Source organism: Marmota marmota, unplaced genomic scaffold, assembly GCF_001458135.2.
Source record: "Marmota marmota marmota unplaced genomic scaffold, marMar, whole genome shotgun sequence".
NCBI lineage: Eukaryota > Metazoa > Chordata > Mammalia > Rodentia > Sciuridae > Marmota > Marmota marmota.
The window spans coordinates 21,104,391-21,122,019 of record NW_026000229.1 but is presented as its reverse complement, the minus strand read 5'-3'; the positions used below and the strand labels follow the sequence as shown (position 1 = coordinate 21,122,019).

Here is a 17,629-nt window from a genome sequence, read left to right as displayed (position 1 = left end):
TTGTTTTCCCACAGAAAACCAACAAGTGAGTTAGGTCCAAAATTAAAAAGTTCACCCCACATGAATAGTTAGACCAGCTTGGTGTGATGCCATTTATTTTTGTCTGATTGCACAGACAGCAATAAGTATTGTATTGGCTTGTTCGTGAGCAGGAACTTGATTATAATCCACAAAAGTATCTTATTTAAATAGCACATAAAGTCCTATTCAAATGTGGCCAAAGTTAGATGCTTCCTAAGAGTGGTAATAAAGTCTTATTTGTTTAGCCAATTAAGATTGATGTATTTGCTTTCTTTTTTTATGAATTGGATTATTATTTTCTTTCACAAAATCACTGACAGCATGTAGTTTTCAAAAGCATGAGTATTGTTTACCTACCCCCAAATTAAATACATTTTGGAACTTAGTGAGACCTTAAGGCAGCTCTACTTCCTTGGGCTTCCAACCTCCTCTCCCCATACCCTGGTATTAACATTTTTCAGAATTGCAAAGGTCAGAAGCTTTATTCCAGCATGTAATTGTCTGATCTTAGCATAATCATTGCCTTTCCTACTTCATTTCATATTTCAGAATATATTCCAGATGATCTAAAATTTCAGTATAAAAATACTATAGAAATTGTTAGAAGAAAATGAGTTTTTGAATGACTCTGGAGTAGAAATGGGCTTTCAAATCATTAAATGAACCTCAAAAGCCAAAAGAAAAGTACATAAAATAAATGGAAACTTCTATATATCAAGTGTTATACTGAAGAAAGAATCCAATAAAACAAATAAATAAATAAAATAAAGGTCCTTCAAAACTAAAAAATATTAAAGAAAACCACAAAGTGTCTCATTCGCTTAACCATTTACACATTCAACACACACTCAAGCACCTGAAGCAATGAGTGGGGCTAGTTAAACTGACTTGGAAGGTGGATTGTGGGTTCAGGGTCTGGGTCAGGTATAGAGAGCTTGCCTAGCATGCGTGAGGTCCTGGGTTCCATCCCCAGCACTGGGTGATCAGGGTGAGTGTTTGCCTGAGGTGAACCCATCACATGGAGTTTTGTTATCTTGGGCAAGTTATTTTCTTTCCTTACTTGACCCATTCTATCTCCTGTTGTGGGTAGAGAACTGGAGGCCCAGGGAAGAGAAGGCCTGGGGGTTTCTAGAGAGTAGCACAGCTTCGTCTAGAAAACATACTAGAAGTGACTGGCCCAACCAGGAGAAATACTAGGCATCTGGAACAGCAGGGTGTAGATGAGGTGGCAGGCCTGGGACCAGACTGCCAGGGTGCAAATTCTGGCCCTGCTACCTACCAGTTGTCATTCAATGTCACTGTGCCTTATAGGACTCGTGAGGATTAAAGCAAAGTGCTTAGACCAGTGCCTGACACACAATAAGCCTCGGTATGAGTTAGTTATGCTCATTCCCAGGCACTGGGGATGAAAAAGTAGACAAGAACGCACAGTCTTGGTCTTGGAGTTGAGTCTTTGTTCACAACATAGTGGAGAATAGAGTGTGGAAAAGACTAAAGAGGAAACATCAAGGACATTATGGGAGTAAGGAAGGGAGCCTCTAACCCAGGACAGGGGCAGGGGAGGTTGCCTAGAGGAAGCCACAGCCTTGCTGAGACCTAGAGGAATCAGGAGTGGGCCTTCCCTGTGGATAAAGGGAACAGCTGAAGTCCAAGTGAAGAGATGAGAAAGACTAGTCATTTCCAGGAAATAATCAGAGAAAGGCAGTAGGGATGCCCAAGCATGTCCTGGGGTAAGGACAGGTGTCAGGGTCTTGAGGATGAGGCTGGTGCTGGGCCGCCAGGCTGGCAGCTCCTTCTTTCCCTACCAATTGCCTGGCTGATCAGGCATTACCTAAATGCCACTTCCTGCAGGATGTTACCCATCAGGTAATACTTCAATGCTGCTTCCTCCAGGATGTCTTTGAGGATCCTACCTGCCCCAGCATGTTAGGCCGGCCTACTTGCCGCAGAAGCCGTTGGTGCCTTGGCAATATCTCATTATTATTTGTTTGTGGCTCTTCCTCCTCGACACTGAACTGCTGCAGTCATAGCTGCATGACAGTTTACCAACATACATCAATTAGTATGTCCCACTTATAGGTAAGACAACAGAGGCAGGGAGAGGATCCTGGAGATTCCCGAGGGCACAGGGAGCCAGGCTTTCCCACAATCATTCCAATACAGGCTTTACTTCCCAGCAACCTGCATGACAGCTGCAGTTCTGGACCAGACAGAGCTCATCTCCCATGAGCTGGGGCTGCAGCTGTCATGGGCTGGAAGGCAATGAGCACCAAGATCTATCTGTTGCACCTCCACCTGTGCAGGCCTCCACCTGCACCTCTCTGACCCATGGATGTGTGTGGCAGAGGAGTCAGAGGCTCACTCCTGGCTCCTACAGGTCTGCACTCACCTCATTACCTCGCCTTCTGTTCCTCACCCAGGAATGCACAGACTTCTAGGGATTTGAGTACACAGCTGACCGCACCTTACAGGCTAGGATGCGTAGAGAAGGTGCTAGAAATACTTTCCTCATTTGCTACCAAAAAGGATGGCATGGACAGCCAGCATGCTTTTTTTTGTTTGTTTGTTTGTTTTGTTTTTTTTTGGTTTGGTATTTTAAAGTCAAGAAAATAGAACTAAAGTATATTGTGTAGAGTTTCATTGAATGCATTTTTATCTTTCCATATAACAGATGGCATGGTGGTTATTTTCCTTTAAAAAATATTATATTATTTTTAAGAGGCAATATAAGTAAGTGAAGTGGCAGTTTCTTCATGTTAAATGATGCAAGTGTTTGGAGTATGAAACTTAAGTTTTTATCACTTCAAAAACATTCAATAGTACGTGCTTAAAAAGGCATATTTCTACTAGTATCTAAATGTACACACGTACATACATTCCTTCCTCCTCCCCATAAAACAAAGACTAGGTCTGTTCACACAGGCCTGCAAAGAGGTAAAATAAGGAAAAAAAACACCATTGACTTCTGCAGTCAAAAGAGAACTATTTTGGCCACTGCTCTGTCTCCTAATGCGGTTGCCTCCAACTAGGGACACTGGCCAGGGCCTGGAAGTTCATTATCAAGGTGCCTGAGGTTTGGGTTACACCTAAGGTCTTCCTGCTGGGTGTGCTGGTGGCCACCATCTTGCTGCAGAGGTGGGAGAGAGCTGGGCTCTCCCTAGCTCTGTAAGTCCTGAAGCATGTGGGGATGGATGGGGCTGTTTACAGCGGGTTAGAAGGTTGGAGGAGGGTGTGAGGGCATCTTGCTCTCAGTTCACCCAGTCAGCTGGTCTGGTACTCACTGGGTTCCTAGGGCTCACTCAGGCTGGCACTTGCTGGGTCCTGGTACCAGCCCGGTCCCTGACTCAGTCTGGCATCCACCTTTCCCCAGGTCCGGCATCAGTATGGCACCCAACAGGGTCCTCTGGCTCCCTAATCCCCAGTCTCCCAACCCCTCCCTAGACACCAACCTGGCCCAGCGTTCACAGGTATGTGGCCAGTCTGCAGCTCTCAGTGCCTGGTCCTGATCCTCCCAATACAGAACGGTCTCCATGACAGGTGCAAAGGTACCAGCGCTCAGCCTTCAGGACCATCTGGGAGAGTAGTGCCTGATGTCTTAATAGGAGTTATTTGGTTAAGGCTGTATATTGTTTGTATTTGGTGCTGATAATATTGATCTCCCCGGGCTGGGATGGTGGCTCAGTGGAAGAGCACCTGCCTACCATGTGTGAGGCACTGGGTTTGCTTCTCAGTACCACATTATAAATAAATAAGATAAAGGTGCATTGACAACTAAAAAACAATATTGATTTTCCCCCTTAAATGTCAGGTATAGGAAACCTTCAGACATTGTATGTCTACAGGGTAGAAACTATACTTCCTCAGATCCACACTGCTAGATGGCAGGACACACGAACAACATGAAAAAACAAGAGAACAAAGCCCCCCAAACCAACCAAGATGCTCCAGTAATAGAATCCATTGACAACACAGTAGAAGAAATGTCAGGGAAGGAGTTCAGGATGACTGATCCGCAACATAAAGGACGACATAAAAAGTGAAATCAGATAAATTTCAGTAGGTGAAAGATCACTTCAATAAAGAGATAGAGATTATGAAATCAAGCAGAAATCTTCAAAATGAAGAAATAATAAACCAAATTAAAAATCAATGGAAAGCATCACCAACAGATTAGACCACTTGGAAGACAGAACCTTAGGCAATAAAGACAAAATACATAATCTTGAAAATAAAGTTGACCACACAGAGAAGATGGTAAGAAACCATGAACAGAACTTCCATGAATTATTGGATAACATGAAAAGACCAGATTTAAGATTTACTGGGATAGAAAATGGCATAGAGATACAAAGGAATGCACAATCTTTCCAATGAAATAATATCAGAAGATTCCCCAAACCTGAAGAATGTAATGGAAAAATCAAATACAAGAGGCTTATAGAACCCCAAATGTACAAAATTAGAGCAGACCCGCACCAAGGCACATCATTATGAAAATGCCCAACATACAGAATAAGGACAGAATTTTGAAGACTGCAAGAGAAAAGTATTGTATTACATATAGGGGGAAAATAATTTGGATTTCAGCTGATTTCTCAACTAAGACCCTCAATACAAGGAGGTCCTGAAAAACACATACCAATCTCTGAAAAAAAAATGATGCCAACCAAGAATTTTATATTCAGCAAAATTAATCTTCAGATTCGAAGATGAAATAAAAACTCTCCATGATAAACAAAAGTTAAAAAAAATCTCAACTAGAAAGCCTGTACTCTAGAACATTCTTAGCAAAATATTCCATGAAGAAATGAAAAAAAAAGTGAAAAACAGCAAAGGAAGGAACTAAACCAAAGGAAAAGACAATCAAAGGAGAAACTAACTCAAATTACAATCCAGAAATAAATTAAAATGAATAGGGATATAAATCATATCTCAATAATAGCCCTGAATGTTGAGAGCCTAAATGAATCAATCAAAAGACACAGATTGGCATATTGGATTAAAGAACAAAACCCAACAACAATATGCTGTCTCTAAGAGACTCAAGTAATAGGCAAGGACATCCACAGACTGAAGATGAAAGGGTGGGAAAAAAACATATCACTCACATGAACTGTATAAACAAGCAGGGGTTTCCATCCTCATATCAGATAAGTGGACTTTAAGCCCAAGTCAGTTAGAAGTGACAATGAAGAACATTACACACTGCTTAAGGGAATTATACAACAACAATCATAAATATTTATGCCCCAAATGATGGAGCATCTATGTACATCAAACATACCCTTCTCAATTTCAAGAATCAAATAGACCACAACACAATAATATTAGGTGACTTTAACTCATGTTTCTTACTACTGGATAGATCTTACAAACAAAAACTAAACAAACTATAGAACTAAATAATACAATCAATAATTTGGACTTAATGGACATACATAGAATATTTCATCCACAATGAGTAAATATGCTTTCTTCTCAGCAACACATGAGATCCTTATCTAAAATAGATGGCATTTTATACCACAAAGCAATTCTTAGCAAATACAAAATAATAGAGAAACTACCCTGCATTCTATCAGATCATAATGGAATGAAATTCCATTAATAAAATCAATAATAAAATAAAAATAGAAGCTACTCCAACAACTGGGGAGTAAATAATATGCTATTGAATGAAGAGTGGATAGGAAAAGAAATGAGAGATGAAATAAAAAAATACTTAGAGGTAAATGAGAACACTGATACAACATATCAAAATCTCTTGGATACCATGAAGGCAGTGCATCAACCAAGATATTCTCTGCCAAGTTCTACAAGACCTTCAAAGAAGAACTAACATCAATATTTCTCAAATTATTCCATGAAATAGAAAAGAAGAGAACGATTCCAAATTCATTCTATGAGACTAGTATCACCCTGATTCTAAAACCAGACAAAGATACATCAAGGAAAGAAAACTTCAGACCATTATCCCTGATGAACATAGATGCAAAAATTCTCAATAAAATCCTGGTATTGTGAAGCCTCCTGCTTCACTTTTCTTGCTAAGGATTGCTTTGTTTACTCTGTTTCTTATTTTTCCAAATGAATTTCATGATTGATTTTTCTATTTCTATGAAGAATGTCATTGGTATTTTAATAGGAATTGCATTAAATCTATATAACACTTTTTTATTGGTTGTTCAAAACATTACAAAGCTCTTGACATATCATATTTCATACATTTGATTCAAGTGGGTTATGAACTCCCATTTTTACCCCGTATACAGATTGCAGAATCACATCGGTTACACATCCACGTTTTTACATATTGCCATACTAGTGACTGTTGTATTCTGATACCTTTCCTATCCTCTACTATCCCCCCTCCCCTCCCCTCCCCTCTTCTCTCTCTACCCCATCTACTGTAATTCATTTCTCTCCCTTGTTTTTTTTCCCTTTCCCATCACTTCCTCTTATATGTAATTTTGTATAACAATGAGGGTCTCCTTCCATTTCCATGCAATTTCCCTTCTCTCTCCCTTTCCCTCCCACCTCTCGTTCCTGTTTAATGTATATAACACTTTTGATAGTATGGCCATTTTGACAATATTAATTCTACCCATCCAAAGGCATGGGAGATCCTTTCATCTTCTAAGGTCTTCTTCAATTTCTTTCTAAAATCACTACTCTACGATTTCATCTCACTTTAATCAGAATGGCAATTATCCAGAATACAACAATAATAAATGTTGGCAAGGATGTGAGGGAAAAGGTACACTCATACATGTGTGGGACTGCAAATTGATGCAACCACTCTGGAAAGCAGTATGGAGTTTCCTCAGAAAACTTGGAATAGAACCACCATTTGATTCAGTATCCCACTCCTCAGTTTATATCCAAAGGACTCAAAATCAGCATACTACGGGACACAGCCACATCAATGTTTATAGCAGCTCAATTAACAACAGCTAAACTATGGAACCAACCTGGATGCCCTTCAACAGACGAATGGCTTAAAAAAATTTGGTATATATACACAAAGGAATGAAATTATGGCATTTGCAGGTAAACGGATGGAACTAGAGAATATCATGCTAAGTGAAAAAAGTCAATCCCAGAAAATTAAAGGCCAGATGTTTTTGATATGCAGATGCTAATTCACAATAAGGTGGGCAACTAGGGAAAATGAGAGGTACTTTGAGTTAGGCAGAGGGGACTGAAGGTAGGGGAGGAGGTAGGGAGGTAAGTAGGATAGTAAAATCAATCGGACATTATTACTCCATGTACATATATGATTACACAACTGGTGTGATTCTACATCACGTACCCAAAGAATAAGAGGTTATACTCCACTTCTGTATGATGTGTCAAAATGTACTCTACCTTCATGTATAACTAATTAGAACAAATAAAAAGAACTGTTTTGTTCCTTATGATTTTAAGCGAACTTTTAGAAAATAATGTGCATTGTAGATATGTTAAAAACTGATGAAACAAAAAGAGGAAACTGGAAGCTAGCAGTAACCACTTGACCCAGAGAATAGTGGTTAATGATCTGACATGTTTCTTTGAACACTTTTCCCTGAAATGTGTTTGTAGAGAAGAAAAGATGATGGTTGTGGCATAGGGGTAGAGAGAATGGGAATTAATGCCTCTGTATGGTGTTCTGCAGGCTTCACACTAGTTTCTTTACTCCTCTGAAAGATATATTTTTTTCCATATCTATTGTTCTAAATTTCCCTGCATTAGGAAATAACTTCCATATGAGTTAGGACTATTGCTCATGTCAGATATCTGAAAAAGTAATAATACAAATGATTTTTCTCTATATAAATGAAGTCTAGAATTAGGCAGTCCTGTATTTGTGAAGTGGCTCCATGGTATTACTATCTTTTAGCTCATGGCTTCCATTCATAATGTTACCTCATAGGTCCTATGTAGCTCCTGGAGCTCCAGGCCATTTCATCTGCAGTCATGACAAAGAAGGAAGGAAATGGCTTAGCCTCTCTCTTTTAAGGACCCTTCCCAGAAGTCCCATTTACACTTTTAGTTATATTTTTTCTTTATAGTTTTTAACTAGTCAAACCTCTTTTTGTTTATTACGTTCTGATCTAGGTATGATATTAAATAAACCTTACCAACTTAGGTATTAATTTTCATACATCTTCTGGAAAATTTAGAATTATCTTTTCTTACTCATGCCTATAGCATGCGGGAGGAGTCTAAACTTGTTTTTCCAAGTGACTGCCCTAGGGGAATGTTTTTAACCTCTTACAGCCACTAGCTGGGACTCTTCCCTAGAAAACACAGAGAAGGGTCCAAAGAGTTCCCAGAGGAGAAGGAAAACTCAACTCAAGACCAGCAAGGTCCTTGGCATTTGTGACAGAAAAACATTTTAGCACAAACCAGACAAAGGCATAGACAGAGATGTATTTAGGAAGGTAGATATACCTTCAAGGTAGAATGTGGGCTGTCTTGAGAGGCAGAAGCAGCCCTGACTTTGGCTGAGGGTCCAGTATTTATTGAAGGGCTGTATCAGGGGCCAGACTGGAGGTGGATCCAGGGTGGAGCTGCAATATTTCCAGCCAGTTTTCCCTGCACTTGTGTATTTCCCTCATTTTACAAGGGTGTGGGCCAAGGTTTACAGCTGTGTTCTCTGCATCTCAATGGCTTGAGGGTGTTTCCCTTAAGATTCTGCATTTCTCCCTCCTTATCCTAAATCCATATCTCACCTTGAGATTGGGGGCTGCCTATCAACTTTGTATCTCTAGCACAGTTTTGCAGCTTCCTCCATAGCTCTTGGATGAAGAAGTGAATAAAGCCTAGCCCCCGGTTATTCCTTCCATGTAGGTCCTCTCACCCTCATACTGGGATTGAATACAGGGTTGCTCTACCACTGAACTACATCCACAGCCCTTTTTATTTTGGGACAGAGTCTTGATAAATTGCTTAGGGTCTCACTAGTTTGCCCAGGCCGGCCTTGAATTTGCTGTTCTCCTACCATAGCCTCTCAAGTCACTGGGATTATGGGCATGCACCATCATGCCTGGCTATTCCTTCCATTTAGAAGTTTCCTTCCTAGTAATACAATAGGATGCACTTTAATCTTATCATTACCTCCAAATTCCATCTCAGGCTACTTCCTAGAATGTTTGTTAAGCAAAATTAATCCTTTTAATGCTGTTTGGATTTTAATTAGCTTCAGCTCTGTGGATCACATTTTTTTGTGTGTAGTTTACTTCAGAAAGCCTCTTTCTATGACTAACCACAAACCATATTTCCAAGACTCCAGTGCTTAGAGGACCCTCACAGGGCCACTGAGGTGGCTGCTCATTCAGGAACTGTTCATGGTGGATCTGCCACCTGCATTTTCTTCTGCTTGCTCAGTGGAGGAGGCAAAGGCAGGCCACACACAGATCCCACCCTCAGGGAGCCCATGGCACCACCATAAGGAGGAGTCTATTTTGATGAGTGTGGGGGTAGGAAGATGGAAATGGCATGACCTGGCTGCCTGCTTGATTGTGGCACCCAGGAGCAGCAGGGGAAAATGAGACTCTGGCAGCCAGCCTTGGCAGAAAGTGGAGCACCATCCATGATGGTGCGGAGTGAGGGGAATAAGGCTCCCTTTACGAGTCGGCAAATGACTGATCTTGCTCGGGAAAGTGAGCAGAGAGAGTAAGTTGGATTGTGTTATTAGAGATCATCTTCCTTCTTATCTTCACAAGTTTCCTCAGCACTCGTGAATAAGAATCTATTGAGTGCTGAGCATGATGGTTCACGCCTATTATCCTCATCACTTGGGAGGCTGAGGTAGGAGGATCAGAAGTTCAAAGGCAACCTCAGTAATTTAGTGAGGCTGTAAGCAACCTGGTAAGACCTTGCCTCAAAATAAAAAATGAAAAGGGATGGGGCTATGGCTGTGGTTAAGCATCCTTGGGTTCAATCCCTGGTTTCCTGGTACCAAGCAACAATAACAACAGAAACTATTGAGTTCTGTAGAATTTTTTCTTTTCTTTTTTCCTTTCTGGTGGAGTGTGTCCAGGAGGGCTGTCCAGGATGGGGTGAGGGGAGCTTTGGATGCATAGAAGCAGGTAGAACTCTAAGGAAGAACTACGGAGGACCCCTGATTTTTAGTAAATAGGAATAGACCATACTCTTCATTTTATAACCAAGCTTAGGAACGAAGTTGATCACCTTGGGTCTGTTAATCACTGTGTCCAGAGTTAACAGTTCCATCTTTGCCAAGAGCCCTATTTTAGAAAATTAAGTAAGGGCAAAGTTCAAAACACCTCCTCCCTCATCTCCCTTAGTACCTTCAGTCTCTCCCAAGCTCAGTTCCGGCTTAACCAGCAATACATTAACTTGGTTTTCCTGCTTATTTATTCTCACTTACTGCCTCTGAGTCATGGTCTCTTCTCTAATGGTTACTGCCTTTGTTACCCATGACCCTTGATAACCATGACCTGACCCACAAGCAGTTCTTTTTTGTTCCAGTTCCTTTATCCCTGCTGAGGACCAAAGGCAGAGCTAGATGAATCTGGAGGCAAACTTCCCCAAGAGTTCAGGAACTACATGAAGATATTTAAATGCCCAAGCACCGAAAAGATGACAGCATTCGCCTCCCTCAATTATCCAAAGTAAAGGCAACATGAAACCAGACAGGAAGTGTAAGGAAGCGAGTCTTCTCACAATGTCTTCTACTATGATGCTAGTTTGGCAATAGCAAATTCTTCCTGCCCAGACTTCTAAGTCCTTGTCTCCTGGTCCTGGGTTCTGCCTATCTGTTGGGCAGATAACTTTAAATTATATATCTGTGTACATCTGAGGGCAGGTCTATGAGTTTCAATTGTAAGGAAAAGAGAAATCAAGCCGGGGTCATCAGGATGAATCTAAGGGAAGCCAGCATGAAGTTGGTGTCAACCTTAAGAGATTCTGAGGACCCAATAGTCCCAAAAGGGTCAGAGGAGGAGCCAGACAGCAAGGATCTAATCATTTTAAGCTGAATTTACTAAATGTACCTTTTAACTTATTTTGTTATTATAGTCTTTAACTCTGTGAGGTCAGCTTCCAGGTCGTGTTCTTTATCCCTGTTCCCTCTTAGCACATACAGTCATAGGCACTAGAATTCTAGTCTTCCCAGAACATCTGCCAAGTCCCTCCTATGTATTATCTTCTTTACTCTTCATAACAATACTCCAGAATAGGTATTAGTTTAGCTCCTAATTATTAGCTCGTGATTTAGTCACAGATTGACCTAAGAATATGCTCAAGATCACACATTTAGGAAAAACAAAAAAACATAGAGCCAGGATTCAGATCCACCTTTATTCTGCCAAACCCACACTTATCTCTACTAACATGCACCTGGTGTTACTAACATTTAGTTTTAGTTTAGTTTTAAAAAATATTTCCACAAATTGTTAGTTATACTACCATGTATTTTACAAATAAGAGTGAATTCCTATTTTGGTTATCTTAAAAATAAAATAATCAAAGAGCATTCTCTTTTTATTGAAGGACTCTTGGTGCAGTTTTTATAGGAAAGAAGGTGGAATTAGAGGGGACCATCAAAGAAAAGTCAGATCCAAAGATACTGGAGGGATCTTCCTAGACCTGAATTCTGGAGACGGTGCTTACCTTTAATCAAGCTTGCCCAGGGATTTTGTGGTTCAGTCATGGAGAGTGACGGAGGATCCGAATATTGGCTGTTGGCTGGAGCCAGTGAAGAATAGAGGCGTCCATGACCCTACGTGAGTCCCTTGTCCTCGCCGTGGTTCATCTACAGTTAGGAACGGGCAAAGGACACAAAACAAAACAGACCAACGGAAGTTCCTACATGGAGAGTACCAGGGGTGGTGTGAACAAGTCACTTAGGAAGAAGGAACTCTCACCTCCATTACTGCAGTCTTGTCTTCAGACGAAGCGCTGAAGCACGTCTCTCTGGGTTCTATTTCCGGGGGAACCTGAAAACCATTCGACTTTGCCAATGGCGCCTTAACAAGTCAGTCTACAGGGGGCGCTGCGAGGGAGACTGCCAGGCTGGAGGAGGGACTTCTGGCCCTAGCTACTTCCGGTGTCTCTGAGCAGCCTTGTCAACGGTGCTCTTGGTTAGTTTGTATCTGCTCCAAAGTCGGTTTATAGTAATGACACCAGCGACCTCCCAGAGGCCTGGATCTCAGTTCAGGGGCCCTCAGCACTAGTTGAGCAGAGTAACCTCCTCAGATGTCTGAGTTTCTGCTTTTGGGGACCCTCCTACTCAAATTTTAAATTTGGTAATTTCCAACTTGTCCCTAACTCCAATCTGAGTGGTAGCTACTTCCAACAGTTGCTATTGCCCAAATAACTGAATGTTGTCACCTCTTCCTACTTTTGCAGTTATCTACTTTATACCTGGTCAAGTTCTTTAAAATAAATTCTTCAATTCAGATATCTGGCCAAGGATGCAGCTTTTGTGGAGTGGTAGTTGGAGGAAATGGGGCAGGTGGTGGTGGGGGAACAATATCAACAGCTTTGAAGAAAGTATTTTCCACACTCTGTTGCCAAAACTACCCCATAGGGTTCTCACTGAATCCAGCAACCCATAGTGTAATCCATTCTTTAAATGGCCAAGAACCTCAGGCCCCCAGACCTCAGACCTCAGAAATTAGTGAGGGAGAGCCACATTCTGGACTCTGTAGGTATGTCTACAACATGCAGATTATTAACAGTCATCTTAGGTAAATGGGATTTTTTTTCTTAATGAAGCAATTTTGAAGGACTCTGGTTTTCATTGATTTTTTAAAATTTTTAGTAAAATAACAATAGAAAAAAGTCCTTGAAGTTTTTTTTTTTTTTTTTTTAGTGTCTCAATCATGCACTCCTAACATGAGGAGTGACACTCCCTAACAAAAGAAGGCTGGGGCACACCTGTGTGTTTCTATGGTTCCTTGTTGGGTGAGGAGGGAAATGCTTTTAAGTTCTTGTATGAGCAGTGATAGGTTCTTTGGAATAGTTTCATGACAGGAGAGCACAGGTAAAAACTGGGTTGTTCTGATCAAAATGCTTGCTTTCTCAGATATTGCTAACATTTTTTTCCTGCCTTACTCACATGCCTAGATGATTCCTGATTGAGAATTTGCTCTTGACTGATTTATGTAAGCTTCTTTCCTTATCTGAGAGTAGGAAGCCAAAAGGTGAGTGATAGAGTCACCTGCTGCTCTACTTTGCAGAGATCCTAGAGGAATTTGCATCAGTCTTGGACATCTTGTGAATATCAGAAAACATATTTTGGAGGTTAGAAAAAGACCAGGGAATATGGTGTCTACATTTGCTTCCATGGAATCCAACCTGTCTTCACTTGAAAACAGGATCACATCCTTGCTTAAGGAGGAAAGAAGCTATTAAAGGTGAGCTTTTCTTTTAATTTTTCCTTTCTTTAGCTTCCCATAAAAGTTACTTCTAAACAGGGTAAAATCTTGTGCTCAGAGATGCAACAAAGAAAAAAGGATGCATCACATTTTGTTTCTATCCTTTCAGAGATTTTCCCCCTGCAATATCTGGTTTTCTTTAGTGGTACTCAGTGCCCTATATTATATTAAAAAGGTAGCTGTGATTTGGTTGAGAAAATATTAGACTTGCAGACAAAAATACTAAGGAAGTCCCATATTTGCTTCTTATAGCATGTATGCTATTTATTTTCTGTTTTTCCATTTAAAAAGAGGCCTATTAATATTACATTTTTAAGTTAGTTGTGAAGATTAAATAGGACAATGTAAAGAGATTTCTGGTTCATTGAGGAGATTCATTAAATATTGTATATACACAGCTATGTTTGTCCCTGTGTATAGATATATTTTAAATTTGATGGACTACCTGAAAGATTACATACCATTTTTGGGATAATATCAAATTGTATTACTTTAAGCACATTTTTAAAAAGGTTGCCTAGGTTCAATATGTGGCCAATGAAGTACATATGGTGAAAAGTATCTTAATATACAGATTGCCAAATAGAAACAAGAAATGTAGTTTTTACTTTTAAAAGGACTTTCAGATATCTAGAACTGGGGCTATGAGTCTGAATTTCATGGATTTTTGTCTCCAGACTTACTGGAAATTCTAGACCTCAGATAAGAGCTACATTCTAGGGTAGTCAGGGGTGGGAGGAAGAATAAGAAATGAAAGATGGGACTTCCTTCTACTAATTATACCTTTATGTCAGCGAATGCTTAGTTCTCTTTCCTTTTCTCTCTCCTGAAGTGGAGGTGGAGCTGGATCCTGATCCTGGTGTGGTCAGCTAGTTGTGGGATCAGGATATAGGTCTCCACAAGAAGCCAGTTGTAAGAGGCTCCTAGGCATGTGTGTAATGAGGATATTTGACCAGAGAAGAAATATATTTTTGCCATCAGTTTGGAGTTGCACTTGACATTGCTGGGAACATGTTCATGATTCATTTATAATTGGAGGCATTTTGTTTTGTCCAAGGAGTCCTCTCTCCTCCACCTCCTCCTCCATTGTACACAAACTCTGTCTCTCAACCTGTGAAAATGATTTCATGGAGGAAACTCTCCCGGCATTATCACTTATGGGCCCTTGGCGGTTATATGCTGCTGGCCGTTGTTGCTCTGAGACTTTCTTTCAGATTGAAGTGTGATCTGGACTCCACAGAATTTCAAAGCCAATACTGTAGGGATAAGTTGTACAAGTCCCTAAAGCTGCCAGCAAGGAGGTCCATCAACTGTTCTGGGATCATCCGAGGGGACCGGGAAGCAGTGATCCAGGCTATTCTGAATAATCTGGAGATCAAGAAGAAACGGGAGCCTTTCAATGATATTGACTACCTTCGTCTGACCAGAGACTGTGAGCACTTTAAGGCTACAAGGAAGTTCATACAGTTCCCATTGAGCAAAGAAGAGTTAGATTTCCCTATTGCATACTCTATGGTAGTTCATGAGAAGATTGAAAACTTTGAAAGGCTGCTTCGGGCTGTGTATGCCCCTCAGAATATATACTGTGTCCACGTGGATCAGAAGTCCCCAGAAACTTTCAAAGAGGCAATCCATGCGATTACTTCATGCTTCCCAAATGTCTTCGTAGCCAGTAAGCTGGTTCGGGTGGTTTATGCCTCATGGTCCAGGGTTCAGGCTGACCTGAACTGTATGGAAGATTTGCTCCAGAGCCCAGTGCCATGGAAATACTTCCTAAATACATGTGGGACAGACTTTCCTATAAAGACCAATGCTGAGATGGTCCAGGCCCTCAAGATGTTGAATGGGAAGAACAGTATGGAGTCAGAGATACCTACTGAGTTTAAAAAAAGACGCTGGAAATATCACTATGTGGTGAAAGACATATTGTATATAACTAATGAGAAAAAGGATCCTCCTCCTAATAATTTAACCATGTTCACTGGGAATGCTTATATTGTGGCTTCTAGAGACTTCATTCAGCATGTCTTAACGAACCCTAAATCCCAACAACTGATCGAATGGGTAAAAGACACCTATAGCCCTGATGAACACCTTTGGGCCACCCTTCAGCGGGCCTCATGGATGCCTGGCTCTGTTCCCTTAAACCACAAGTATGACATTTCTGACATGATTTCCATTGCCAGGCTAATCAAGTGGCAGTCACATGAGGGAGATATCAATAAGGGGGCATCTTATGAACCTTGTTCTGGAATCCACCAGCGGACTATCTGTATTTATGGTGCTGGGGATCTGCATTGGATGCTTCAAAACCATCACCTGTTGGCCAACAAGTTTGACCCAAAGGTAGATGATAATGTTCTTCAGTGTTTAGAAGAATATCTACGTTTTAAGGCCATTTATGGGACAGAACTGTAAGATATACTGTTGTGCTACCTGTGAGGCAGGAACATGTGCAAACATGCTATAATTGCTGGGACAATGAAGGGTGGGAATCCAGGGCTTGGGAATCTATGGCATCCCTTAGGATAAGGGGACTACTGTTGGAGTGTAGGTATGTAGACCTGTTCCCTTGCAAATTGCTGCCTTAGGTGAAAGCTGACTCTTCTCCAACAGTTCCTATACTGATTCTAACACAGGGAGGATAAGAACCAGTGTTATTTGGAGATAAAGGAGGAGTGTGTCAGGGGACTGTGGATTTCAGCTGAATACCTGGTGTCAGGTTTTGAACTTTAAGGAAAGGCTGTTCCTAATAAGTCTAGGCTTGGGGGGTGTTAATGGAAAGATAACTTTCCCTTTGGTACTGTTAATTTAAAAATAAATAGCTCCTGATTCAGAGCATTTCCTCTATTTTTTGTCTAAGAAGCCAGAAGTAATGTAAACAGATAAAATGTGTGAGAATTTTCTCATAACTGTTGGTGTCATTTAAAATTTCTAGTGGCTGGCAAGAGAGCCTCCATTAATTATCCCAAAACGGTCCTGGCAACAAGCTGTTTGAATAGCATATTCAAAAGAATGTGGAGAAAGAAAAAAAAAATAGAGGAACAGAGCTATTCTTTCATTATTGTGACCACTTGTTTTGTTTACATTACCAAATTCATAACTTCTCTACCAGGGAAAAGGTGGGGCAATTTTTAAATGGTTTGACCACTCATGTCTTATGAGAAAATCATGGCACATAATTTTGCCAGCTTCACAGTCAAAGAATGTTTCATAACAGATAATAGTCATTTAGATAAAGTTGCATATAATTTATTGTTACACATTTTTAGTAGGGGGGGCACTGCACTGTTAATTATATTGGGAAGCAAAAATAAATAAGGACAATCAAGCTAAACAAGGATATCTGACTATTCCACGTGTAAGCCTCTTCAGTCAAAACTCCCTTTTTTTACTATGTGAATGGAAGTGTTCTTTTTGTGGGGAGATAACAATGATGTGTGAAAATGTTACTTAGGGAAGGTTTCCTTTCTGAAACTCTGGAGATAATTGCTGGCTATGTGTCATTGTAATGGGCAAGGGGTACTACAAAAATATAGTGATACTATAAAAAGACAGTGGCCTTTGAAGATAACACAGCTGATCTGCATACAGTATGTTCCAAAAAGGCTTTTTATATACAATTTGTGTAATTTGAATACTCCCATTAATATGTCATAACGTCATCAATGTGTTTCTACACTTCTGATTGTGATTTAAATAAGGTTTCTCTTAATCAGCAGTCAGCTTCGTCTATAGCCCATGTACCTCTCACGTAGTTCCTGTGTGTGACTCTGAAATTTTGATGTATGTTAGTGATTCCTTTTTGTAAGGTGGTTCTCCATTGGTAGTGGGCATCATCATCCCCAACTTACCTGCTTTGCAATACTGGGTCCTCTTTACCTGCTCCCAGTCTCACTGTGGATATGCTGAAGGATAGTTACAAGTGCAGTGTTTGTGCCCTGTGAGGTCTGTTGCCAGCAGTGGTAACTACTGGCATGTATGATGTTCCTCAGCCCTCCTCTGAGGTGGATGGAAGTACCACTGTGGGAAGTGGACAGAAAAGCATCCTTAAGTACACTTATTCTGAGAAAAAGAACTCAAGTCTTTGGCCACATAGTCAACTTTAAACTTTCATGTGAAATGTTATAATTATATAAATAAATTTTAAAAATCAACATGTGAACTTGTCATTTGGATTGTGTGTGTGTGTGTGTGTGTGTGTGTGGCAGGGCGGG

General features: G+C 40.6%; 2 protein-coding genes across 3 annotated transcripts in view; one reads left to right on the top strand and one right to left on the bottom strand.

Moving 5' to 3' along the window:
* Gtf2a2 (general transcription factor IIA subunit 2) overlaps window positions 1-17,629 on the bottom strand; it is a 52,424-nt gene that overhangs the window by 14,986 nt on the left and 19,809 nt on the right. The gene's annotated exons all lie outside the window — the stretch shown is intronic.
* Window positions 14,250-17,607, top strand: Gcnt3 (glucosaminyl (N-acetyl) transferase 3, mucin type). Its single transcript, XM_015480602.2, has one exon. It carries the CDS (start codon window positions 14,532-14,534, stop codon window positions 15,828-15,830), a length of 1,299 nt encoding a protein of 432 aa, XP_015336088.1. The 5' UTR covers window positions 14,250-14,531; the 3' UTR covers window positions 15,831-17,607.